This window comes from Odontesthes bonariensis, chromosome 2, assembly GCF_027942865.1.
Source record: "Odontesthes bonariensis isolate fOdoBon6 chromosome 2, fOdoBon6.hap1, whole genome shotgun sequence".
Lineage (NCBI taxonomy): Eukaryota > Metazoa > Chordata > Actinopteri > Atheriniformes > Atherinopsidae > Odontesthes > Odontesthes bonariensis.
In genome coordinates this window covers 44,725,986-44,753,980 of record NC_134507.1, presented here as the reverse complement: position 1 = coordinate 44,753,980, position 27,995 = coordinate 44,725,986, and the positions used below count along the sequence as shown (strand labels likewise).

At 45.1% G+C, this 27,995-nt stretch overlaps 1 protein-coding gene across 1 annotated transcript; it reads left to right on the top strand.

The window, feature by feature from the left end:
* Positions 1 to 17,308: 17,308 nt before the first annotated feature.
* On the top strand, positions 17,309 to 27,940 carry fam98a (family with sequence similarity 98 member A). The gene is made up of 8 exons (XM_075482231.1): positions 17,309 to 17,437; positions 18,447 to 18,595; positions 19,008 to 19,142; positions 20,684 to 20,865; positions 21,141 to 21,221; positions 21,319 to 21,435; positions 22,266 to 22,433; positions 26,096 to 27,940. The coding sequence occupies exons 1-8, from the start codon at positions 17,400 to 17,402 to the stop codon at positions 26,765 to 26,767; spliced, it is 1,542 nt and encodes a 513-aa protein (XP_075338346.1). The 5' UTR covers positions 17,309 to 17,399; the 3' UTR covers positions 26,768 to 27,940.
* Positions 27,941 to 27,995: the final 55 nt, after the last annotated feature.

Sequence of the window (27,995 nt, the reverse complement as noted above, 5' to 3'; positions counted from 1 at the left end):
TGACATCCATTAAACAGATCCAACAAAATGCTATATTATTCCATTTCCATGGGGCAACTCAGTGCCATATTTTTTCTTTCAATTCAGTTCAGTTTATTCATATAGCACCAAATCACAACAAATGTCATCCCAAGGCACTTCAGTGATACAGTCCAATTCAAGCCAATTAGATCCAATTCACACAGAGCCAATTAAAAAAGCATCCTAGCTAAGGAAACCAACAGATTGCACCGAAACTTCTCTCTGATCCAATCTCCCGTCCTGAGCGTGCCTGAGGCGACTGTGGAAACGACTCCCTTTTAACAGGAAGAAACCTCTGGCAGAACCAGACTCAGGAAGGGTGGCCATCCGCCTCCACCAGCTGGGGGCTGAGAAGACAAAAGAGAAAAGAGGGGACAACAAACACTGTAACACCATTCAAGGGATACCTGTTGGAACAGGGAAACACGAGTTAATGACCACAATAATGTCACATGTACACAATATCATTTGAGAAATTGAGAAAAAACACAGTAAAGTGAGGATGAGGCCCCCCAGCAGTCTGGGCATATAGCAGCTTAACTATGGGATGTTTCAGGGTCACCTGAACGATCCCTAACTATAAGCTTTATCAGAAAGGAAAGTTTTGGCTTCCGGTGATGATGTGGACAGGAGAGGCTGCGACTAGGGTTGCCAACCGTCCCTTGAAAAACGGAATCATCCCGTATTTAGAGACAAATGTACGCGTCCCGTATTGAGCTGAAAAGGGACGCACTTTGTCCCGTATTATCGTGAGAATCAAAAATAGTCCATAGAATGTCAGTGGAATAAATGAATAACACGGCGCTTTATATGAAAATGTAAGGTAAACTTGCTCCCTGGCCCTCTCCTGCTCTGTGACCAATGAGCTGACAGCATATTCATAAAGGAGTACGACAATACGGAATCCCGCTCATCTCATTGGTCGAGGTTGCCTAGCTGCGAAGAAGATAGCGGAGGAGAACAAAGCAGCATGGGTGACCGTGACAGTGACACAGACGCCGAGAAAAAAACTAAAAAGACTGCAAAAATACAGAGAGGAATGGGAGAAGGTAAACACCTGGGTGGAAAAGGTGCGCGTTTTACTCTGTAGCACTCAAAGACAAACAGCTCCTTGCTGCAGCAAGAGCTCAGAGGAAGTACAGATGGAAAAAGTAGCGTAGAGTTGCGCATGCAAAATTTCATTGACTTGAGTTGTGCATTAAGTTCATAAGTTCCATTTTGAAATATGTTTACAAGTTTACAAGTCTGTTTGCACTTTTGTTATTGTCTATCTATTGTTTTATATTTCTTTATACCGTTTTAAGTTTAAGACAGATTTCCGTTTAAGAAAGATATTTATTTGATTCAGTTTATTTTGTTAGTTTGTAATAAAGTACATTTCTGGTTAAACATTTGTTTTCCATGTGTTTAATATCACTCAAAATATGCATTTAATTCAATTTAGGTTCAAGTCAAATAGTTAATAGTTACACAGCAGAAAATGTATATATATGTACACACACACACACACACACACACACACGTGTGTAGCCTATATCACAATACCACAAGACTTTAATTTTAGCTTAAACATTCTATCTATCCATCTTTCTCTGTGTATATTGAAATGAACGATAAAGGCAAGGCATCTTTATTTATACACACAGGCAACTCAATGTGCTTTACATAAAGACAAGGCATTTAAAAGATAAAAATTAAAACACAGTTAAAAGCAATCAAAGAAAAGGGGGGGAAATAAGAATATGGGCGGACCAAAATAGCTCAGTGGCGCCCCCTAGAAATTTTCAAAAACCCCTCTGCCTTGGGGTAATGATGTGCTCGTACGTACGCAGAGGGTATCGTGCGTGTTGGCAGAGCTGCGGCTCCAGCGTCCAGCGCATGCCCCAACGTACGCACATCCCAACGTACGCACACCTCGGTCCCGCTCACAGCTGCTTGCAGCTTTCTAGTTAGGGACCGAGCAGTGAAACTGCAAGGACCCTATTGTGTCTGTAAGGTTTATTATTATTCCGATTTTCTTCTTATTCTTTGCAAAAGGTATGGGAAAACTCAGGAAATTTTGCGAGCGCCACCTGCCAGTCGACGACATGAAAAAATCTAAACTTTATATTTTTGGGAGTCGCTCATTGACTCTGTAGCGCCCCCTATGATGCAAAAAAATGGTCCCCTTAATAGGATTAGTTTCGCGTGGGACGACGTAATTCGGTACACTCATTCATCATGTCCAGACGCACAAAAAAGTCTCGGGTCGCCATGGTCCCATGTCCACAGGAAGGCGGCCATTTTGGATGGAAATTGCGTTTTTGACCGATTCCACGCCTTGCATAAGATCGAACTTGTCCTACAGATTTAATGCTACAGACTTCAAACTTGATCAGGTTACTCTTAAGACACGGAGGGAAAAAATCATGGAGAAACTTTTTCAAAACTTAAAGGGCATGGGCGTGGCGACGCCTCAAAGTTTGATGACTCGCCATCACTCGCCACAAAAAATGAAGTCGCTTATAACTCCCACATACATTATCCAATCTGTCCGAAACTTCTTACAGTGAATGCTGGACCCAGCCTGAACGCGTACATATTATCATAGTATCATCCACCTATAGCGCCACCTGCTGGTGGTTGGAAACATCTTTTTTTTTCCACACCTCGCATTTGATCAAACTCCTCCTACATATTTAATGCAAAAACCTTCAAGCTTGGCCAGGTTACCCTTAAGACATGGGGGGAAAGAATCATGGAGAAACTTTTTCAAACCTCAAAGGGCGTGGCCCTGGCAACGCCTCAAAGTTATGACTCGCCATGAAGAATTAAGTCGCTTATAACTTCCACACACATTATCCAATCTGTCCCAAACTTCATACGGTGATTGCTGGACCCAGCCTGAACGTGCACATAAAAAATAGTGACAACCACATATAGCGCCACCTGCTGGTGGTTGGAAACATCTTTTTTTTTCCACACCTCGCATTTGATCAAACTCCTCCTACATATTTAATGCAAAAACCTTCAGACTTGGCCAGGTTGCTCTTAGGACATGGGGGGAAAATTTCATGGAGAAACTTTTCAAACCTCAAAGGGCGTGGCCGTGGCAACGCCTCAAAGTTATGACTCGCCATGAAAAATTAAGTCGCTTATAACTCCCACATACATTATCCAATCTGTCCCAAACTTCATACGGTGATTGGTTGACCCAGCCTGAACGCGCACATATAAAATAGTGACATCCACCTACAGCCCCACCTGCTGGTGGTTGTAAACATCTTTTATTTTCCACACGTCGCATTTGATCAAACTCCTCCTACATATTTAATGCAAAAACCTTCAAACTTGGCCAGGTTACTCTTAAGACATGGGGGGAAAGATTCATGGAGAAACTTTTTCAAACCTCAAAGGGCGTGGCCGTGGCAACGCCTCAAAGTTATGACTCGCCATGAAGAATTAAATCGCTTATAACTTCCACACACATTATCCAATCTGTCCCAAACTTCATACGGTGTTTGCTGGACCCAGCCTGAACGTGCAAATATAAAATAGTGACAACCACATATAGCGCCACCTGCTGGTCGTTGGAAACGTCTCTTTTTTTCAACAACTCGCATTTTATCAAACTCCTCCAACATATTGAATGCTACAAGCTTCAAACTTGGCCAGGTTACTCCTAAGACATGGAGGAAACGAATCATGGAGAAACTTTTTCAAACTCTCAATGGTGTGGGCGTGGCCACGGCCACGCGTTGAAAATCGTGTGATTGCATTTGTGATTTGAAAGCTTATCATCATCGCAAAGTCATGAAACTTGCCCCACACGTCCACATTTACCACCTCACACGTATAAAAAGGGTATCGTGTGTGGGCGGATTAAAATGGCTTATTGGCGCCCCCTACAATATTTAAAAATTGTCCACGCAATGGGGTTATTTTGACGTGGGACGACAAAATTCGATACACTCATTCACCATGCCCAGACGCACAAAAAAGTCTCACGCCAACATGGTCCCACATCCACAGGAAGGCGGCCATTTTGGATGGAAAGTGCATTTTGGTGCCATTTTTTAACGATTCCACGCCTTGCTTAAGATCGAACTTGTCCTACAGATTTAATGCTACAGACTTCAAACTTGGCCAGGTTACTCTTAAGACATGGGGGGGAAAATTCATGGAAAAACTTTTTCAAAACTTAAAGGGCGTGGGCGTGGCAACTCCTCAAAGTTCGATGACTCGCCATCACTCGCCACAAAAAATGAAGTCGCTTATATCTCCCACATACATTATCCAATCTGTCCCAAACTTCATACGGTGAATGCTGGACCCAGCCTGAACGCGTATATATTATCATAGTGACATCCACCTATAGCGCCACCTGCTGGTGGTCGGAAACGTCTTTTTTTTCCCACACCTCGCATTTGATCGAACTTGTCCTACAGATTTGATGCTACAGACTTCAAACTTGGCCAGGTTACTCTTAAGACATGGGGGAAAATATTCATGGAGAAACTTTTTCAAACCTCAAAGGGCGTGGCCGTGGCGACGCCTCAAATGTATGACTCGCCATGAAAAATTAAGTCGCTTATAACTTCCACATACATTATCCAATCTGTCCCAAACTTCATACGGTGAATGCTGGACCCGGCCTGAACGCGTACATATTATCATAGTGACATCCTCATATAGCGCCACCTGCTGGTGGTTGGAAAACTCTTTTTTTTCCGCATGTCACATTTTTTCAAACTCCTCCTACAGATTTAATGCCACAAGCTTCAAACTTGGCCAGGTTACTCTTAAGTCATGTGGGGAAAAATTCATGGAGACACTTTTCCAAACTCTGAACGGTGTGGGCGTGGCCAGGCGGTGAAAATCATGTGATGGCGTTTGTGATTTGAAAGCCTTATCATGATCGCAAGGTCATGAAACTTGGCACACACGTCCACCCTGATGACCTCGTACATATGTAAAGGGTATCGTGTGTGGGCGGAGCAAAATGGCTCAGTGGCGCCCCCTAGAAATTTTCAAAAACCCCTCCGCATTTGGGTTTTTATGTGCTCGTAAGTACGCAGAGGGTATCGTGCGTGTGGGCAGAGGTGCAGCTCAAGCGTCCAGCGCATGCCCCAACGTGCGCACATCCCAACGTACGCACACCTCGGTCCCGCTCACAGCTGCTTGCAGCTTTCTAGTTAGGGACCGAGCAGTGAAACTACAAGGACCCCATTGTATCTGTAAGGTTTATTATTAGGGACCGAGCAGTGAAACTGCAAGGACCCTATTGTATCTGTAAGGTTTATTATTTTTTTTAGGGACCGAGCAGTGAAACTGCAAGGACCCTATTGTATCTGTAAGGTTTATTATTATTATTATTAGGGACCGAGCAGTGAAACTGCAAGGACCCTATTGTATCTGTAAGGTTTATTAGGGACCGAGCAGTGAAACTGCAAGGACCCTATTGTATCTGTAAGGTTTATTAGGGACCGAGCAGTGAAACTGCAAGGACCCTATTGTATCTGTAAGGATTATTATTATTAGGGACCGAGCAGTGAAACTGCAAGGACCCTATTGTATCTGTAAGGTTTATTATTATTCTTTCTTTCTTATTCTTTGCAAAAGGTATGCGAAAACTCAGGAAATTTTGCGAGCGCCACGTGCTAGTCGACGACATGAAAGAATCTAAACATTATATCTTTGGGAGTCGCTCATTGGCTCTGTAGCGCCCCCTACGATGCTTAAAAATGGTCCCCGCAATAGGATTAGTTTCGCGTGGGACGACGAAATTCGGTACACTCATTCATCATGCCCAGACGCACAAAAAAGTCTCAGGCCGCCATGGTCACACGTCCACAGGAAGTCGGCCATTTTGGATGGAAAGTGCGTTTTCGTGCCATGTTTGACCGATTCCACACCTTGTATAAGATCGAACTTGTCCTACAGATTTAATGCTACAGACTTCAAACTTGGCCAGGTTACTCTTAAGACATGGAGGGAAAAATTCATTGGCCAACTTTTTCAAAACTTAAAGGGCGTGGCCGTGGCGACGCCTCAAAGTTTGATGACTCGCCATCACTCGCCACGAAAAATGAAGTCGCTTATAACTCCCACATACATTATCCAATCTTTCCCAAACTTCATACGGTGAATGCTGGACCCAGACTGAAAGCTCACATATAAAATAGTGACATCCACCTATAGCGCCACCTGCTGGTGGTTGGAAATGTCTTTTTTTTTCCACACCTTGCATTTGATCAAACTCCTCCTACAGATTTCATGCTAAAATCTTCAAACTTAGCCAGGTTACTCTTAAGACATGGGGGCAAAAATTCATGGAGAAACTTTTCCAAACTCTGAACAATTCGGGCGTGGCCAGGCGGTGAAAATCGTGAGATGGTGTTTGTGATTTGAAAGCCTTATCATCATCACAACGTCATGAAACTTGGCACACACGTCCATCCTGAACACCTCGTACGTATGTGAAGGGTATCGTATGTGGGCGGAGCAAAGTGACTCAGTGGCGCCCCCTAGGGTACTTATAAATGGTCCACACATTGGGGTTAGTTTTGCGTGGGACGACGAAATTCGGTAAACTCATTCATCATGCCCAGACGCACAAAAAAGTCTCATGCCGCCATGGTCCCACATCCACAGGAAGGCGGCCATTTTTGATGGAAAGTGCGTTTTCGTGCAGTTTTTAGCCGATTCCATGCCTGGCATAAGATCGAACTTGTCCTACAGATTTCATGCTACAGACTTCAAACTTGGCCAGGTTACTCTTAAGACATGAGGGGAAAAATTCATGGGGAAACTTTTTCAAAACATAAAGGGCGTGGCCGTGGCGACGCTTCAAAGTTTGATGACTCGCCATCACTGGCCTCAAAAAATTAAGTCGCTTATAACTCCGACATACATTATCCAATCTGTCCCAGACTCCATACGGTGATTGCTGGACACAGCCTGAAAGCACACATATTATCATAGTGACATCCACCTATAGCGCCACCTGCTGGTGGTTGGAAATGTCTTTTTCTATCCACACCTCGCATTTGATCGAACTCGTCCTACAGATTTAATGCTATAGACTTCAAACTTGGCCAGCTTACTCTTAAGACATGGGGGGAAACAATCATGGAGAAACTTTTTCAAACCTCAAAGGGCGTGGCCGTGGCGACGCCTCAAAGTTATGACTCGTCATAAAGAATTAAGTCGCTTATAACTTCCACACACATTATCCAATCTGTCCCAAACGTCATACGGTGAATGCTGGACCCAGCTTGAACACGCACATATAAAATAGTGACATCCACCTATAGCGCCACCTGCTGGTTTTTGGAAACGTCTTTTTTTCCCCACACCTCGCATTTTATCAAACTTCTCCTACAGATTTAATGCTACAACCTTCAAACTTGGCCAGGTTACTCTTAAGACATGGGGGGAAAAATATATTGAAAAACTTTTCAAAACTCTGAACAGTTTGGGTGTGGCCATGCGGTGAAAATCGCGTGATGGCGCTTGTGATTTGAAAACCTTATCATCGTCGCAAAGTCATGAAACTTGACACACACGTCCACCCTCTCAACCTCGTACATATGTAAAGGGTATCGTGTGTGGGCGGAGATAAATGGCTCAGTGGCGCCCCCTAGAATTTTTCAAAAACCCCTCCGCATTGGGGTTATTATGTGCTCGTACGTACGCAGAGGGTATCGTGTGTGTGGGCAGAGCTGCAGCTCCAGTGTCCAACGCGTGCCCCAACGTACGCATATCCCGACATACGCACACCTCGGTCCCGCTCACAGCTGCTTGCAGCTTTCTAGTTCTTCTTCCGATTCTTTGCAAAAGGTATGCGAAAACTCAGGAAATTTTGCGAGCGCCACCTGCCAGTCGACGACATGAAAGAATCTAAACTTTATATTTTTGGGAGTCGCTCATTGACTCTGTAGCGCCCCCTACGGTGCTTAAAAATGGTCCCCGCAATAGGGTTAGTTTCGCGTGGGACGACGAAATTGGGTACACTCATTCATCATGCCCAGACGCACCAAAAAGTCTCATGCCATCACGGTGCCACGTACACAGGAAGGCGGCCATTTTGGATGGAAAGTGCGTTTTCGTGCCATTTTTGGCCGATTCCACGCCTTGCATAAGATCGAACTTGTCCTACAGATTTCATGCTACAGACTTCAAACTTGGCCAGGTTACTCTTAAGACATGGGGGGGGGAATTCATGGAGAAACTTTTTCAAAACTTAAAGGGCGTGGGCGTGGCAACTCCTCAAAGTTCGATGACTCGCCATCACTCGCCACAACAAATGAAGTCGCTTATAACTCCCACATACATTATCCAATCTGTCCCAAACTTCATACGGTGAATGCTGGACCCAGCCTGAACGCGTACATATTATCATAACGACATCCACCTATAGCACCACCTGCTGGTGGTCGGAAACATCTCTTTTTTTCCACATCTCGCATTTGATCGAACTCGTCCTACAGATTTAATGCTACAAGCTTCAAACTTGGCCAGGTTACTCTTAAGACATGGGGGGAAAGAGTCATGGAGAAACTTTTTCAAACCTCAAAGGGCGTGGCCGTGGCGACGCCTCAAAGTTATGACTCGCCATGAAAAATTAAGTCGCTTATAACTTCCACATACATTATCCAATCTGTCCCAAACTTCATACGGTGATATCTGGACCCAGCCTGAACGCGCATAGATAAAATAGTGACATCCACCAACAGCGCCACCTGCTGGTGGTCAGAAACGTCTTTTTTTTCCATACCTCACATTTTATCAAACTCCTCCCACAGATTTAATGCTACAAACTTCAAACTTAGCCAAGTTACTCTTAAGACATGGGGGAATAATATTTTGAGTAACTTTTCTGAACTCTGAACGTTTTGGGCGTGGCCAGGCGATTAAAATCGTGTGATGGTGTTTGTGATTTGAAAGCCTTATCATCATCGCAAAGTCATGAAACTTGGCACACACGTCTAGTCTCTCAACCTCGTACGTATGTAAAGGGTATCATGTGTGGGTGAATTAAAATGGCTCAGTGGCGCCCCCTAAAAATTTTCAAAAACCCCTCCGCACTGGGGTTATTATGTGCTCGTATGTACGCAGAGGGTATCGTGCGTGTGGGCAGAGCTGCAGCCCCAGCGTCCAGCGTCTGCCCCAACGTACGCACACCTCGGTCCCGCTCACAGCTGCTTGCAGCTTTCTAGTTATTATTCCGTTCTTTCTTTCTTTCTTTCTTTCTTATTCTTTGCAAAAGGTATGCGAAAACTCAGGAAATTTTGCGAGCACCACCTGCCAGTCGACGACATGAAAGAATCTAAACTTTATATTTTTGGGAGTCGCTCATTGGCTCTGTAGCGCCCCCTACAATGCTTAAAAATTGTCCCCGCAATAGGATTAGTTTCGCGTGGGACGACGAAATTCGGTACACTCATTCATAATGCCAAGACGCACAAAAAAGTCTCAGGCCGCCATGGTCCCACGTCCACAGGAAGTCGGCCATTTTGGATGGAAAGTGCGTTTTCGTGCCATTTTTGACCGATTCCACACCTTGTATAAGATCGAACTTGTCCTACAGATTTAATGCTACAGACTTCAAACTTGGCCAGGTTACTCTTAAGACATGGAGGGAAAAATTCATTGGCCAACTTTTTCAAAACTTAAAGGGCGTGGCCGTGGCGACGCCTCAAAGTTTGATGACTCGCCATCACTCGCCACGAAAAATGAAGTCGCTTATAACTCCCACATACATTATCCAATCTGTCCCAAACTTCATACGGTGAATGCTGGACCCAGACTGAAAGCTCACATATAAAATAGTGACATCCACCTATAGCGCCACCTGCTGGTGGATGGAAATGTCTTTTTTTTTCCACACCTCGCATTTGATCGAACTCCTCCTACATATTTAATGCAAAAACCTTCAAACTTGGCCAGGTTGCTCTTAAGACATGGGCCGAAAAAATCATTGGCCAACTTTTTCAAAACTTAAAGGGCGTGGCCGTGGCGACACCTCAAATTTATGACTCGCCATAAAAAATCAAGTCGCTTATAACTCCCACAAACATTATCCAATCTGTCCCAAACTTCATACGGTGACTGCTGGACCCAGCCTGAATGTGTACATACAAAAAAGTTATATCCACCTACAGCGCCACCTGCTGGTGGTTGGAAATTTCTTTTTTTTTCCACACCTCTTATTTGATCAAACTCCTCCTACAGATTTCATGCTAAAATCTTCAAACTTGGCCAGGTTACTCTTAAGACATGGCAGCAAAACTTCATGGAGAAACTTTTCCAAACTCTGAACGGTGTGGGCGTGGCCAGAGGTGAAAATCGTGTGATGCCGTTTGTAATATGAAAGCCTTATCATCATCGCAAAGTCATGAAACTTGGTACACACGTCCACCCTGACGACCTCGTACGTATGTAAAGGGTGTTGTGTGTGGGCGGAGCAAAATGGCTCAGTGGCGCCCCCTAGAAATTTTCAAAAACCCCTATGCATTGGGGTTATTGTGTGCTCGTATGTACGCAATGGGAATCGTGCGTGTGGGCAGAGCTGCGCGAATACGGCGTCCAGCGCATGCCCAACGTGCGCACATCCCAACGTACGCACACTCGGTCCCGCTCACAGCTGCTTGCAGCTTTCTAGTTCTTCTTATTCTTTGCAAAAGGTATGCGAAAACTTAGGAAATTTTGCGAGCGCCACGTGCTAGTCGACGACATGAAAGAATCTAAACATTATATCTTTGGGAGTTGCTCATTGGCTCTGTAGCGCCCCCTACGATGCATAAAAATGATCCCCTTAATAGGATTAGTTTTGCGTGGGACGACGAAATTCGGTACACTCATTCATCATGCACAGACGCACAAAAAAGTCTCATGCCGCCAATATGCCACGTCCACAGGAAGGCGGCCATTTTGGATGGAAAGTGCGTTTTCGTGCCATTTTTGCCTGATTCCACACCTTGCATAAGATCGAACTTGTCCTACAGATTTAATGCTACAGACTTCAAACTTGGCCAGGTTACTCTTAAGACATGGGGGGAAAGATTCATGGAGAAACTTTTTCAAAACTTAAAGGGCATGGCCGTGACGACGCTTCAAAGTTTGATGACTCGCCATCACTCGCCACAAAAAATTAAGTCGCTTATAACTCCCACATACATTATCCAATCTGTCTCAAACTTCATACGGTGAATGCTGGACCCAGCTTGAACGCGTACATATTATCATAGTATCATCCACCTATAGCGCCACCTGCTGGTGGTCGGAAACGTCTTTTTTTTTTCCAGACCTCGCATTTGATCAAACTCCTCCTACATATTTTATGCTACAAACTTCAAACTTGGCCAGGTTACTCTTAGACATGGGGGCAAAAATTCATGGAGAAACTTTTTCAAACCTCAAAGGGCGTGGCCGTGGCGACGCCTCAAATTTATGACTCGCCATGAACAATTGAGTCGCTTATAACTTCCACATACATTATCCAATCTGTCCCAAACTTCATACGTTGACTGCTGGACCCAGCCTGAACGCGCACATATAAAATAGTGACATCCACCTACAGCGCCACCTAATGGTGGTCGGAAATGTCTTTTTTTTCCACACCTCACATTTTATCAAACTCCTCCTACAGATTTAATGTTACAAGCTTCAAACTTGGCCAAGTTACTCTTAAGACATGGGGGGATAAAATCATGGAGAAACTTTTCCAAACTCAGAATGGTGTGGGCGTGGCCAGGCGGTGAAAATCGTGTGATGGCGTTTGTGATTTCAAAGCCTTATCATCATCGCAAGGTCATGAATCTTGGCAAACACGTCCACCCTGACGACTTTGTAGATATGAAAAGGGTATCGTTTGTGGGCGGAGCAAAATAGCTCAGTGGCGCCCCCTAGAATTTTTTTTAAAAACACCTCTGCCTTGGGGTAATGATGTGCTCGTACGTACGCAGAGGGTATCGTGCGTGTTGGCAGAGCTGCGGCTCCAGCGTCCAGCGCATGCCCCAACGTACGCACATCCCAACGTACGCACTCCTCGGTCCCGCTCACAGCTGCTTGCAGCTTTCTAGTTTTTTTTTTATTTTTGTATATGCAGAATTGGAGCGGTCAGAGGCAAAGCAGCATTAGCTCTGTGTGGATCTTCAGGAGCCCTTTTGGGAGGTATCCAGTGTAAGGTTGGCTCTTGCATTTCCTGTCCTCCATAGTAATCACCTGTAGTGTAGTTTGTAGTAATCATGGAGGAGGAAGTGTTCGAGCTGAGAGAGCTGATTGCGCAGTTGAAAGCCGATAATGAGCAGCTGCGACAAAGCCAGGCCTAGTGTAGTACCGTCAACCTCTTCAGCACCACCTGTAGCACCTTCCGCTTCTGGTCTCCCTGTGGCAGAGAGACTAATCTTTGTACCTAGGGATAGTGAGGTGTATGGACCCACAGACAAAATGGAGGAACAGGCCTAATTGAGTTCATTGAGTCCACAGCTGGTTAGTTTCATCAAGTGCATAATTGTTGTGCGCGCCTCCGCGCGTCTCCTTGCAAGGCACTGAGATACACTGAAAATAAACACTTAATATGACCAAATAAGGTAGATTTGATGGGAGACATCCTTACAGTCAGACCATATCTCTTGGCTTTACGCCTGGACCAGTGGCCTTGAATCTTCTTTAAAACGTAGGGACTTTCTCTCCAAGAGCAGAGGGTTTTCCATTTTTTAGCGATTTGACACACTCTCCCAGAAGATGCATTTTCTGTAAATGAGACGGACCTGACGACAGAAATAAAGATTTCTTTTGTTCGACTACGTCCGTTTCAGCAGCTTTCTTCATCACTCATTTTCTATACCGGTTTTTGAGGCGACCTCTCTCAGAATTCACCACAATAGGAAGTGTTCCATCTTTAGGGGAAGGGTAGGCATAGGATTGAGTTAGTGGATGGAGGAGGTGCAGGCGAGTATAAGGGCTCGGCATCTGTCCCGGTCTGACCAGGCGTTTTTTCTGTTTGACCACCTAGATAGAGAGGCTAAGAATGAGATTAAATATCGCACTGCCGCTGAAAGGGAGGACCCTGCCAGAGTATTTGCCATTCTACAGGAGCTGTATGGGTGTGCAGAGTCTTATGTTTCACTGCAGCAGGCTTTCTTCTCCAGGAGACAGCAAGATGGAGAAACTCTTCAGGAGTTCTCCCTCGCTTTGATGGGCCTCATGGAGAGGGTGAAGCAGTGTGCTCCTGCTGGCATGCCAAATGCTGGTGTTCTTTTGAGAGACCAGTTTGTTGAGCATCTTGTTAATAGCTCTTTGCGCCGTGAATTGAAGCAGTATTTGCGTGGCCATCCTGACTGTACGTTGCTGGAAGTGAGGGCCGAGGCAATCCGCTGGGAGCGTGAGGGTTCGCCTGGCGGGGCAAGAGGTCGTAGTCAATCAGTCCCCTCAGTGTATGGTGTCCAGTATGGCGTTCATGGTGGCGTCCAGGCTGCTGATTCATCCATGTCTAAGATGCGGGCCATGTTGGAGCGTCAGCAAGAGCATCTTAGCCAGCTTATGGGAAGCATTGCTCAGCTGCAGAGCTCCCATCAGTACCGTCGTCCACCACGGTCTGGACCCTTAATATGCCGACGTTGCAATCAGCCTGGGCATTTTGTACACGAGTGTGACGGGGTGCGTGTCCCATCCCGCTCACAATTCACTTCACAAGCTCCTTTGAATGCTGGTCGGCATCCTCATTCTCCAACGTCGGAAAACTAGTGCCCACCGAACAGCAGAGCCACAGTTTGGGTGGGGCCGTTACTGGCTCACAAGTTGCTTCACGTAATGTGGATGGTTCTGAGTTGATTTCATCTTGTCCCCATTTGGAGGTGAACATGGGTGGTGTGAGGGTTTCTTGTCTGGTAGATACTGGTTCTATGGTGTCAACAGTTTCTGAGAGCTTTTTCCGCCAGCATCTCGAGCCTTGGGGTCAGGAGCGCCTCTGTTCGTGTCACTGGTTGGAGCTTAGAGCTGCCAATGGACTAACTATTCCGTACCTCGGGTACCTGGAGCTTGATGTGCAGCTTTGTGGTAAACTGATGCCCCACTGTGGTGTTTCGATTGTGAGGGATCCCCCTGGTGGTGTGCCTTCTCAGGTGCCCGGTGTTTTAGGGATGAATGTAATCCGTAAATGTTACCAGGAGCTTTTCGGACGGCATGGTGTAGCTTTGTTCTCTCAGGTCTGCATCTCCGAGGCTCTCAAACCAGTTGTGCAAGCACTGCAACAGTGCCATCATGCTAAAGCTCTAGCCCATGAGGATGGGCCTGGGGCAGTGAGAGTCAGGGGCAGGAGAGGCTGGCAGATTCCTGGTGGTGTGATGAAAATTGTGGCTGTCACCTGTTCCGAACGGTTCTCGGGTTGTACAGTCCTGTTTGAGCTTCTAGATGCCGGCTTGCCCACTGGGTCACTGGCTTCCCCTGCTTTGGTTCGTGTCATTAGAGGCACTGCCTATGTACCTGTCCTTAATGTTGGCTGCAATGATGTTGTTTTGCACCCACGTACTGCTGTTGGTACACTGGATTTTGTGAATGTGGTTAGCCTTCCTCCAGGGGTCACTGAGGTACCATCAGCTGTGGCTACTATGTCTTCTCAGACGGCTTCTCCTAGTGTGCAGCAGCAGTTGGAGAGCATTGACCTTTTTCCGTTGTCTGTGGAGGAACAGGGTCAGGCGAGAGCATTGCTTGGGCAATACTCTTCAGTCTTCTCTACCCATGACACCGATTTGGGTTGTACTAACCTCATATCTCACGACATCCCTTTGGTGGATGATACCCCCGTGAAACAATGTTATCGGTGTATTCCACCCTCAGAATATGAGGTTGTGAAGGAACACATCAGTCAGCTGCTCTCCTCGAACGTTATTCGTGAGAGTAGCAGTCCTTATGTGTCCCCTATTGTGCTGGTACGGAAAAAGGATGGTAGCCTGCGTGTGTGTGTTGACTATAGACAGCTCAACAGCAAGACTCGAAAAGATGCTTTTCCTCTACCACGCATAAAGGAGTCCCTGGATGCATTGTCAGGTGCGTGTTGGTTCTCAACCCTGGACTTGGCCAGTGGTTATAACCAGGTGCCAGTCACCGAGGCAGATAAGCCAAAGACCGCCTTCTGTACCCCTTTCGGGTTGTTCGAGTGGAACAGGATGCCCTTTGGCCTCTGTAATGCTCCCAGCACTTTCCAGAGGCTTATGCAACGCATCTTTGGGGACCAACAGTGCCAGTCGTTGTTGTTGTACCTCGATGACATTGTGGTGTTCTCCTCCACTGTAGGACAGCATCTGGAGAGACTGAAAGTTGTGCTGGAGCGGCTTCAACATGAGGGGCTTAAAGCCAAGCTCAGCAAGTGCTCTTTCTTCCAAAGTGAAGCACATTACTTGGGCCATGTGATTTCAGCTGACGGTGTCTCCACCGATCCGGGCAAGGTTGAAGTGGTTGCCAATTGGCCGATTCCCACTTCTGCGACAGAGCTTCGATCCTTTCTTGGTTTCGCCAGTTACTACCGGCGGTTTGTGGAGGGATTCGCCAAGTTGGCGGCCCCTCTGCACAAAGCTGAGCTATGTGTGGCGGCTCCAAGACTGGGAAGAAAACTGATCGACAGCTTCTTACGTGCTGGACTGAGGAGTGTCAGCAGAGCTTTGAGACACTAAAAGCCAAGTTCACTACAGCACCTGTGTTGGCTTATGCAGACTTTACTCTCCCGTTCATCTTGGAGGTTGATGCCAGCCATGGTGGCCAAGGAGCGGTTCTCTCTCAGGTGCAGGCAGGCAAGGTGAGACCAATTGCCTTTGCTAGCCGGGGCCTGAGGCCTACCGAGAACTTATGAACGCTTTATTCCAATCTGTCATCATCAGGCAAGAAAAAACAGAGTTGGACATCATCCATCCACTCCATTTAGCTCAGACAAGTGTTCCACCAAAGAGCAAAGAAACAGAACCACAGGGGATCCCTGAGCAACCAAAGGAGAACGTCGCATCAAAGAAGCGTCGGCGCAAGAACAAAAACACTCCAGAAACCATCGTAAAGAACGACCAGCCTGAAGTCGTGAAGGAACCTGAAGACGCGGAGGACATTTCATCACCGATCATGGTCCAGGAACTTAAGACGATTTACGCACCTGTGGAAGAAAAAGAAACAGAAAGGAGTTCTGAAGACACACAGGAAGTGATTCCATTCGACTTGGCTCATCAGACTGGAGTTCCACAACCAGATGTGGTCCCAGAACTGGTGAGTTTCATTGAATCGTAATTAGTCCAACAACCAAAGGATGTCTCAAAGCCACCGAAAATAAATATTTCTTCCAAAAAGCATCGGCCCAAGAACAAAAACACGCCAGAAACCATTGTAAAGAACGACCAGCCTGAAGTCATCCAGGAAGCTGAGAAGATATCCGAATCTGTGGAAGAAAAAGAAACAGAAAGGGAACAGTGGACCAGCTCTATACCCTCCGCAGGATCCTGGAGGGAGCATGGGAGTTCGCCCAACCGGTCTACATGTGTTTTGTGGACTTGGAGAAGGCGTTCGACCGTGTCCCTCGGGGACTCTTGTGGGGGGTGCTCCGGGAGTATGGAGTGCCAGACTCCTTCAATTCAATTTCAATTCATTTTTATTTATATAGCGCCAAATACAACAAATGTCATCTCAAGGCACTTAGATAGTAAGTCCAATTCAAGCCAATTGGAATTCAATTAATTAATAATGATCATAATTCATAAAATAATCCAATTCGTTCATATAGAGCCAATTCAAAAACAATTTCCTAGCTAAGGAAACCAACAGATTGCACTGAAAACTTTTTGTTTTTTGGTCCAATCTCCCGGCCTGAGCGTGCCTGAGGCGACTGTGGAGAGAAACGACTCCCTTTTAACAGGAACAAACCTCTGGCAGAACCAGACTCAGGAAGGGTGGCCATCCGCCTCGACCAGCTGGGGTTTGAGAAGACAGAAAGGGGGGGGGGGGGGGGGGGGGGGGGGGGCGGCACTGTAACACCATTCAAAGGATATCTGTTGGAACAGGGAAACACGAGTTAATGACCACAATAATGTCACATATACATAGAGAGAGTAAAGTGAGGAAAGGTGTGACAGATGAGGCCCCCCAGCAGTCTAGGCCTATAGCAAAAATAAAGTTTTCAACTTTATTCTCGACATGTGAACTTTATTCTCGACAGGCAAAATATTATTTTTTCTTATGCCCGGCCCTGATACTCTTCCGTAATTCTACACTCCCGTCGCTTGGTGGCGGTAAATTACCTCTGGCTTGTTTATCAACTCCCAATAAAAACAAAAGAAGAAGAAGACGAAGACCAAGTTAAACGTGTACCAGACGTGTACTATCCTTTAGTACGTGATTTGTGAACATAAATTACTGGAATGGAGAATGACATTCTTATCTCTCTTGAGGATTTAGGGTAAGTGAAGCAGCAGTAAATGTAAATGTCTGCAGTGTGAGCCTTTTGTTCAGAACCCGGCTCCCTCTCCTCTGCTCCACCTTAGCTAGCCACTGGGATATAGCTTACTTTAACTGAACAATTAATCTGCTGTGGTTGCAAACGCTTTTTTTTTAAGGTGGTAATTTCTGCTCTTGCCTCCAGGCGTTCTAGTTCAGCATAGCTGTGTAAATTCAGCTACAGGCAGATTTACATGTTGTGCGACGAGATGCGTCAGCAGAAGTAACGCCCGGTGCGTGCCTGTCAATCAGCCAGCTCAGGGTCAACTTTCTGGAAAGTTTGATAGGTTATTTGTTATGCTGAAATACGTAGTAAATTAGAAACATTTATCTAGAGTTTAAGATACATTTTCTCTGTCGGCAACAGTGAAGGCTTCCACGAGCAAAACATTTCCAGAGTGGTCTGACTCAGGGGCGATTTGAGGATCTGGTCTTTAGGGGTGCCCCAGCCCCCAGTGCTCACAGAGGCACATTATTTCTCACTAATTGAGGCGAACTAGTACATTTATAAATTTTGGAGCCGTATTAGTTTTGCTTTGAGTAGTGTTTTCCCCTACAACATTCAATTTTGACCTCTTCATTTCAAAAGACTGTGGCTCGACAGGGATAACAGAGAGCCTGAGACAAATATTGAAGATAACTCAACATTTATTTTGGGAGTAAAGAGTTGAAACGAAAATGAATAAAATGGTCACTAAAATAATGCATCCTTGAGCAAAGAAAAAAAGTGTTTTTGTATAACATAATATTTAAAAAATGTGCTGAGCCAGGGGGTGTCGAGCTATCTCACGGTGGTGCCTTGGCACCGCTAAAAATACCCTCGCCTTGCCCCTGCTGCTCGTGACTGGCAAGAACAACTCAGAAAAAAGCACTTGACTTTAAGACACGGGGCAATACTTCTAATGTGCACCGCCATGCAGTATCCATAGGGGGGTCAGAAGGTCTAACAGGATTTTATTCTGTGTCTTTAGCTACCAAGGCCCTCTATTGGAAGAAGGAGCTCTTGATTCTTCTGTGAGCAGCGGAGCAGTTTCGCCTGAGTTTACCAAGCTCTGCGCCTGGATCACCTCAGAGCTCAGATTTTACACCAAACTGGAGGAAAATGTCCATGCAACCAACTGTAAGATCTGTTTTAACTCTTTGATGGTGCCAGCTGATAGAATCATTTCACTTCAGATAGCGGTGTTGCATTGTTTTCTTTTCAGTGGATGGAAGTTGATGATGGAGATGGATCAATTATAAACCCATGCTGTGGTTAATCTTGGATGGTTATTTTTTTTATCTAAAGGTGAAAGGGGGAAAAACCATCTGAAAATAGCTTTTCAACCATCTGAAATCTTTTCAAAATCTTTTCAACCATCTGAAAAAGCTTTTCAAATCTCTATCACTTTTGCAGGAGAGGGATTAGACATTCTAGAACTTGAAGCTGTCTAGGGAGATTGCAGACTTTGATGTTGCCATGTGTGAAACCCAGCCAACGTAATTCTGTTCAACTGACATTGTATGCAATACTGTCCTATAACCCATGCCAGGCCCAAGTGAGGCGGAAGGCTTCCAGCTGGAGATGAGTGGTCTGCTGTCGGAGCTCGCCTGTCCTTACTCTGTCCTGACCAGCGGAGACATCACCAAGAGGTTCCTCAGCAGGACTGACTGCCTGCTGCTCATAAGTACGTTAGCAGTATTTACTCACATCTTTATTCAGAGAGCAAACAAGATGTGAAACCTGTTAGTCTGCATTGAACTCCAGATTACGTACAGGTTGTGCATGTGCCACACCCACATATGATACATATCCACCTGTTATTGATGTATAATATCAATTTGTCTAAATGAAGGGAAATCTGTATTGATGCAAGATGTATAATCATGTGAAGGAAAGGGGGAGCTAACAAAAAAAAGCACATATCACACTGTGTCATTGTTTATTGAACAAAAACTGAGACAAAACACAGAAGCAGTGAGTTTAAAAACTAAGTGAACCCTCACTGCTTCCACAGGAACTGAGAGGCTCAGCAGCAGCCAGGAGCTGCTGATCAATGCTCTGATTAACTGATCATCAGTCAGTGTGAGCGCCTCTGTAAAAGCAGAAGTTCTGTCAGTTTATTCAGGTGTGTGTTAACACGATGCCGAGGAGGAAAGACATCAGCAGTGATCTCAGAGAAGCAGCTGCTGCTGCCCATCAACCTGGGAAGGGTTAGAAGGCCGTTTCCAAACTATCTGGAGTCCAAAACACAGATATGACACTGAACAGTTTCCTGTAACAGGTGGACATGCTGGCTTTGTAAAACACACCTGAATACACTCTAACAATTTAAGAATTAGACAATTAACTATTAGAATTTTTTTTTTTCAGACAAAGTAGAGGAAACAATTATTGAATGCATTATGGCTTCCCTCAAAGACCACCAACCCAATTGAACTAAACTGACAGAGAAGAGGCGTTCTTTAGCAAACGATTACATTTTGATGTAAGATGTAAAAAGGCTCAAATACCACAGAGTCCCTCACTGGAGACACACGATGTCCTGAACAGCCTGCTTCTGCACACTGCCACTAAGTGCTTTAATTTGTTTTATGTGTAGGACCAACAAACTACATGTGATAACCAAGAGTAGCCGTTAAATCTTAATGCCTGGAAGCAAGAGGAGAGACGCATTTAAAACACACTGTTAGCAAGTAAAATCAACCATCGACGTGTTCAATTTTCCACGAGAGGACTCGCATACTCAATTAGAAAAGCATTTCATTGGCCACAAAGTTGGTATAAACCTTGGAGTGCAGGATGAATTGTTTGAAAGTTCTGCCAAGAAAAGGTCAAACTCTAAAATACTGTTAAGAACATCATATAAAGGGGCGGTTCATGAGTTCTTCAAAGAGCTTGGAGGGTTCATACCTGTGGTGCAGTGCTGGTGCCAGCTGTGGATGCTGGCTTTGGGTCATCTTTGTCAATGATCTAAGTTGGTAGCATCCACTCTACCACCACAAAAGTACAAAATAAATCGTAATGAATGTGGGAAGATTCAGTTTGTATGAAATGGATTACAGGATCAACTTGAGTGTTGACAGTTAGAAAAGTGCATTTTATAACCCTTTTGTTGTCCCAAACCAGAACTATTGTTCTGTATCAGTGATGGAGGTTTTTTTTTTTTTTTTTTTTAACTGAAACATCTGTTCTAAAGATGTGATCAGGTCCACTTTTGTACCCTAGCCTTTTTAGTGTCTGAGTTGGAGGCGTCGAGGATGATCCTGATTAACAAGCCTCAGAAGAAAGCCCAGGAGTCCGGCAGCCCCGTCTTCCAGGAGCTGAAGGGCATCTGCGTGGCACTGGGCATGTCCAAACCTCCAGCCAACATCACCATGTTCCAGTTCTTCAGTGGAATTGAGAAGAAGGTCAGGTGGTTGGACTTTGTTTTCTTGTTGTTGTTGTTGTTGTTTACCCACTGAAGATGGCTTTTTGCAGACACAACCTCCAGCATAGAACTTGAGGTCCAGGGGTATTGTCGTGACAGGAAGCCTGTTTACACACAGTTTGGTTTGCTTGTGATCTACAGTCTGACTGGAATATATACATTGAGCTGCGCTCTTGTAGTTGTTGGTTGTCCATGCATTCGTATGACACATATCTGCATGTTTTTGTACATCATTTTTTCTTTTTGACATCCTAGTTGAAAGAAGCCATAAGTCGAGTCCCAGGAAATCATGTCGGGGAGCCTTTGCTGAAGAGGGCTCTTGGACCTGTTCACTTGGTAAACACTCGAAGAATGACTGAAATACTGTGCAGTCTGCTAACCCTGCATTGGTGACTGACTCCTCTCGTATTTTCTGCCTTTTCCACTTAATCAGGAAAAGATTGAGGCTATAAACCAAGCGCTGGTAAATGAGTATGAAGTAAGAAGGAAGATGTTGTTGAAACGTCTCGATGTGACGGTACAGTCCTTCGGTTGGTCAGACAGAGCAAAGGTAAGTGGCTGCTTGGAATTCTTATAGATATATACTGTACATATATATTAGGGGTGGGCAATGATTAAAAGTTTTAATCTAATTAATCTCATGATTTCCCTGATTAATCACGATTAATCGCATTTGTACGCAGAATCCAAAAATGAATCCAAAAGTAGCGTATAGCTTTTAGCATTTAGTTTTATTTTAAATGTGCTGCCATATGAATGAAAGTGCCATAACATTTGTTGTGCAAACACACTTTTAACATCAGCATCTTTCTGTAGTTTTTATGTAGAAGCCTCGCTCCACTGTCTGTTTCCTTGAATGACTTGCTGCTATCAGTTGTGTGTTTTGCCTTTAAGTGATATTTTAGACTGGAACTACTACGCTGAGAAGACAATTCAACTTTGCTGTAAATGCAGGAGTTTTTAAAAAATGTATTTTGAAATGCGTGCTTTTATGTTGAAACAAGTAAAACAGGAAGTTGCGCTGGTTAGCTCCGTGAGCTTCACACCTGTAACGGTGATGTTACCTGCTAGTTTATTTTTATTTTATTACTCCATGCTTCGTGGTGTTTGCTGTAACTGTGTGAATGTGATGCATTCAACAGACTTTTACAATAATAAAAACTGCGTTAATGCGCAACGAAATATTTATCGGCGTTAAATAATTAACAAGTTAACGCGATAATATAAACGCATATATATTATTATATGAGCTACTGTTTTAGAAGACATTGGCACCACTCTGAGGTTCCTCTTGTCATAACATGAGTTGGAAAGCTTAGTGCCTTCCCTGCGTATCTGTGTAAAAACCCCTTTTTTTCCCTTCTGTATGTGTAATGGCAGACACGTGCTGAAAACCTGGGGAAAGTGTACCAGCCACTGCGCTCTGCTCTCATTACCAAAAGTAAAATCTCTGTTGCTCACCTTCTCGCGGCTCGACAAGACTTCTCCAAGATCCTTCGCACGAGCAGCGGCAAGATCAGAGAGAAGACTGCTTGTGCCATTAATAAGGTGGGCAGCTGCACTCCTTTCCCCCTCCGTGTGTGCGTCCAGCTCGTTTCTGCCGTGGTGTCAGTCAAATGGTTGTGTGGTTGCTTGTCTCACAAATGTATAGATATTTGATGTTTGATCAAGTTTGCAGTCTCCATTTGTTTTTATGTGACGGATTGGTCTCCACCTTTCTATAAATGCACAGTCCTGTGTTAAAGTCCTGATCCAGTCCTGATTTCCCTCCAAGCAGCCCGACTTTCTCGTAATCTTTAAAGTCCTGATCAGCAGTTCTGCAGCTTCCTGAAGCTCTCAGAGTTTCTCTTTGGATATTTTCTGCTTCTTCCCTCATTTTCAGTCCAGTCCTCGTACCTGAGCATCTTCAGAGGAATGTGTTTTTTCTTTGTTGAGCCACTTAACTCTGAGCTATGAACCATTCAGGCAGGAAAAAGGCTCCTAACTCAAGGGATGAACCAGTGTTGTGTCCAACTTAGCAAAGAAGCCGTTTTAAACTGGATCTTTAGGCACTTTGTTCCCAGCAGCCTGTCACAGAGACACATCATTTGTTCCCATTTCTTTAGCTGCATGTGTGAAAAACAGCAAAGATAACACAGTGTGACAGACAGAAAACAGGATTTCTGCTGCAACAAGGTGATTCCCAAAGAGCTGTTAGCTGAAAACTTGGCATATCTCAGCATGGTGTGCAGTGTGTCCTTAAAACATTTGAGGAAACTGGACAAGTGGAGGACAGAAGAAGAAGTGCCAGGCCTAAAGAACTATCTACAACAGGTGAACAGGATCTGACAGTGATGTCCTTAAGAAAGAGGAAAAAAATCCAGCAAAGACCTGACACAGGAGCTGAGAGATGCATCTGGACCTTCAGCTGATCCATCTGCTTTTGGCCCAAGCCTCATCAGAAATGGGCTCCATGGAAGGGTGGCTGTCAAGAAGCCGTTCTTAAGGAAGGGAAACGGGGAGAAAAGGCTGAGCTGTGCCAAAGGACACAAGAAGTGGGCTGAAAATCAGTGGCAGCAGGTCTGATGGAGGGATGAATCCTCCCCAGAGCCCGGAGCTCAACATTACTGAAGCAGTGTGGGATCATGTTGGCAGAGAACAGAACAAAAGGCAGCCCACATCCAAAGAAGAGCTTTGGGATGTCCTTCAAGAAGCCTGGAGAACTATTCCTGAAGACTCCTTAAAGAAAGGACAGAAAGCTCGTCTGAGAGGGTTCAGGCTGTGTTGGAGGAGAAAGGAGGTTAGAGCAGAGATTCACTTTAAAGGATAAGACCGGTTTTTTGACATTGGGCCCTTGATTTCACATTATAACATGATGTTCTACTCACCCCTGCTTGTTGTTGGTCATTTGGAGCTGTTCCGAAGATATTCGCGAGGCGTCTGGCTGCTCTCTTGAGATATTCGGCCATGAAACGGTTTCCTATGGGCAAGCTTATACAGGCACAAACTATGCTGTTTATAATTTATTAATTACTGTACACTAGCACTGATAACGTGGAGGTGCGTCGCTTACTTAAAAAAATCCGGGTTACTAATTTTGAATTTTAGCCGAATGAATAAATAGGCAGCAGGTCTGTGGGCTGTCTGTGGCAGTAGCACGATGAGGAAGTCAGTAACACCCGCTTTACGACAAAAAAATCAAAATTACATTAACCCGGATTTTTTTAAGTAAGCGACACACCTCCACGTTATCAGTGCTGGTGTAGAGTAATTAATAAATTATAAACAGCATAGTTTGTGCCTGTTTAAGCTTGCCCATAGGAAACCGTTTCATGGACGAATATCTCAAGAGAGCAGCCAGACGCCTCGCGAATATCTTCGGAACAGCTCCAAATGTCCAACAACAAGCAGGGGTGAGTAGAACATCATGTTATAATGTGAAATCAAGGGCCCAATGTAAAAAAACCGGTCTTATCCTTTAAAGCTGCTCAGAACTGAACTAACTCTGGTTCTGACTCAGATTCTGGGTTTATGTTCATGTTGGAACATGTTTCAATAAAGTGCTGTTCCTTTTCCCATAAAGAAATAAGTCACTTGGGACTTCTTTTGGCCCATTACTTTGCAGTTGCTGTGTGGTCATATCTTTTCCGTTTTCCATTCGCCCTGTATGGTGCATACAGGTGCATACAGGTGCATACAGGTGCATACAGGTGCATACAGGTGCATACAGGTGCATACAGGTGCATACAGGTGCATACAAAGCTTCTGCCTGAAGCTTTTGCCCATGCATCCAAGTAGTTTTGTTTCCACTCCTTCGGTTGTTTTTTTTGTTTGTTTTTCTCCTTTAGAGCTCATGTTTTACCTAACATTAAAGCTTTCATGAACCTGTTGAAACGACATCATGCAGTTCAGAAATGGGTCCCTTTTGCATTCTGGTCCACACAGCTTAATTCAGACAGGAACTTTGTGTGTTCACAGTGAATCCAGTGAGCCGTACCACTAAAGCCCTGTTCCCACTCTGCAGTCCGGTACGGGTCGGGTCAGAACGGTTCTCTTATTTCAGTGTTTCCACTCCCACCAAAGCGTACTGGTCCCATGGAACCCATGGTTCCCATGTCTGTAACCCTTCTGCTTGGGGTACCGAGCACACAAGACCGGTTCCAGGCTCTGCTCTCCGGTGTTGGTGAGGAGGCTGTGCAGCGGGAGCTCGATGGCGCTGCGCCAAACTTTTCCAGCTGATTGCTGCAGAAATGTCAGAGAGTGGTTTCACCTGGACCGCGAGCCAGTGTGGCATTAAAGGGATAGTTCCCCTCTTTTGACATGAAGCTGTATGACATCCCATATCAGCAATATCATTTATGAACATTGACTTACCCCCTGCTGCGTCCTGGGAGCAGAGTTCCAGGCGAGTTTTGGCGTTGACGAAGGTAGTCCGGCTAGTTGGCTGGGGTTTAAAAAATAAAGCGTTTTGCTTCTCAAAACAATATGCGTTCAAAAGAGTAATACATTTGCATCACAAAATCGTTGTGCATGAAAAAGTCAGACCTCACAATCACTTGGCCCCAGCCAACTAGCCGGACTACCTTCGTCAATGCCAAAACTCGCCTGGAACTCGGCTCACAGGACGCAGCGGGGGGTAAGAAAATGTTCATAAATGATATTGCTGATATGGGATGTCATACAGCTTCATGTCAAAAGAGGCAAACTATCCCTTTAAGCTGAAGAAGCTTGGAGGTGGTTCCAAATTATGGATGTTATTTGGTATTTGCTATTTACGCTTCTGCACGCACTCGGCCCACCCCTGAGGGTCCCCTTTGTACAGTGGGAACGCAAGCTGACCCCAAAGCGACCCGACTCGTACCGATACGAAATGACCCGAACCGTACTGCATAGTGGAAACCAGGCTTAAGGTCCTCAGAGGAACAGTTTTCTCCCAACAGGCTGGGCACCACAGCATTTCATATCGGCGTGTGTAAAGTCATTGTTATGCTTTTGTTTAGTTGCACCACAGTGGTATCAGCTCATGATAAAATGATGCTTTCATTCACCTCAGCACTCAGCTGAACTTCTTCATATAGAACTAACAAAGGCGGTGCAATGTGTTGAACAATGTGGTGCGAGATGGGAGCAGTTGGAAATACTGCTGTAGGGTCAGAAAGGGAGCAGAAGTGTCTTTATCCAGATGTGGAACTCTGCCAAAACTCTCAGCTGTCTCATTGTCTCATCCTCAGGTTCTGATGGGCCGCGTGCCCGACAGGGGAGGCAGGCCCTGCGAGATCGAGCCTCCCCCTCCAGAAATGCCCTCCTGGCAGAAGCGTCAGGATGCTCCCCAAGGTGGAGGACATTATGGTGGAGGACAGGGTGGCAACAGGGGGGGCTACGACCACTACTCCCAAGGTGGCCGTGGAGGCTATGAGAGAGGAGGGGCTGGACACAATGACAAGGGAGGCAGAGGAGCTGGTGGCAGAGGGGGAGGGGGGAAGGTTCAGGGAAGCTGGGGAGATGGAGGTGGTGGAGGAAGAGGTGGCTATAGCCAAGGCCACTATCAAGATTCAGCGGGTCATCATGGGGGAGGAGGGAGAGGAGGTTATGGAGGAGGAAACAACCGAGGAGGAGGAGGAAGCACCCAAGGCGGTTACCAGGAGCCCAGCTATCATGCAGGTGGCGGGGGTTACCATGACAATTATCACCAAGACGGAGGCTGGCATCAGGAGAGAGGCGGAGGCCGTGGAGGTCGAGGGGGTAGGGGTAGAGGTAGAGGAGGACAAGGCGGCGGCGGTGGCTGGGGAGGCAGAGGGGGGCAGAATTCCAATCAAGGAGGACAGTTTGAACAGTTCTTCCAACACGGAGGGCAGCACTACAACCAGGCCGGCTTCAGTCAGGGCAGACACTACACCAGCTGAAGACAGCGCGAGGCGGCGCTGCCATTGCACTTCAGATCCACTACTTCTCATTCATCAGCTGATGGGAAGTTCCATGTCTTCAGCATTGCTACTTAAAATGTTAAAGGAGGAGCTCAGACCTACAAACACACACATCTGTTTAGCGCATACATCTCCTTAGGGACTGCAGTGGGATAGTAGTCTGTTATTTTCTGTTTGATCTATTTTTCAGGCTAACGGCTCCACTGTGAGTCAGTGAAGTGGATTCTGCTACTTTTACCTCGTCTTGATACATTATCAGCCTTATTGGATATTCTTCCTAAAGCATGAAAGGTTCCTGAGATGTCAGTGTTGATGCACCTACTGTGTACAGTGCACATCAGTATTACATGTAGGTTTCTGAAAGTATAGTTTCATTGAATTTGGTGATTACTTGAAAACATTTGACTTTTTCCAGATTTCATTTTGTTTCAGTGTATTTGACTAAGACATCCTTTGTTACTTATTTAAAAGACGCCGTCTCACCCTGCTTATGGATGGTTAAATGCATAAAGATACGGATGTGGGAAGGTTTGCATGGATGTGTGAATGAGCAATAAAAGTTACAAAGAGATTATCCCGTTTTCATTCAGTGGTGTAGGAAAGTAAAGCGAACAGTAAATCAACCAATGAATGATTTCCACATACATTTTAGTTTAGTTAAAGCACAGAGATGAAAACACTACACTGGGCAAAACTTGAGGAGCTTTAATTTTATTTTTGGGGGGTTTTCAATGAGTATTAATATTCAAATTAATATTTTATGTTGTGTGTCATTACATTACATTACGGCCATTTTGCGGACGCTTTTATCCAAAGCGACTTACAATAAGTGGGTTCCACATCGGTAGGCAAAAGAACTTCGGGTCACAAGAAATCATAAGTGCATTTCCTTCCAAAAACCAAACGGCTAAGAGCATAACTGGTGCTAGAGTAAGTGCGGTAAGTTAGATACAAATGGGGAAATAAAGACAATTTAGGAAACGATCATCATATGCAAATAATTAGCTAGCCCACACACACCGACGCATAGCCATAAAGCAGTGTTTCCCAACCGGGGGTACGCGGCGCACAGGATTATTATTATTATTTTTTTAATATTTAAATATTTTTAAAAATATTTTAAAAAAAGAGAAATGTTACTTGTTTAAGTTAGATAACAAAGGAAGATTATTTTGATTTAGTATTTATACTATTTTGGTAAATCATT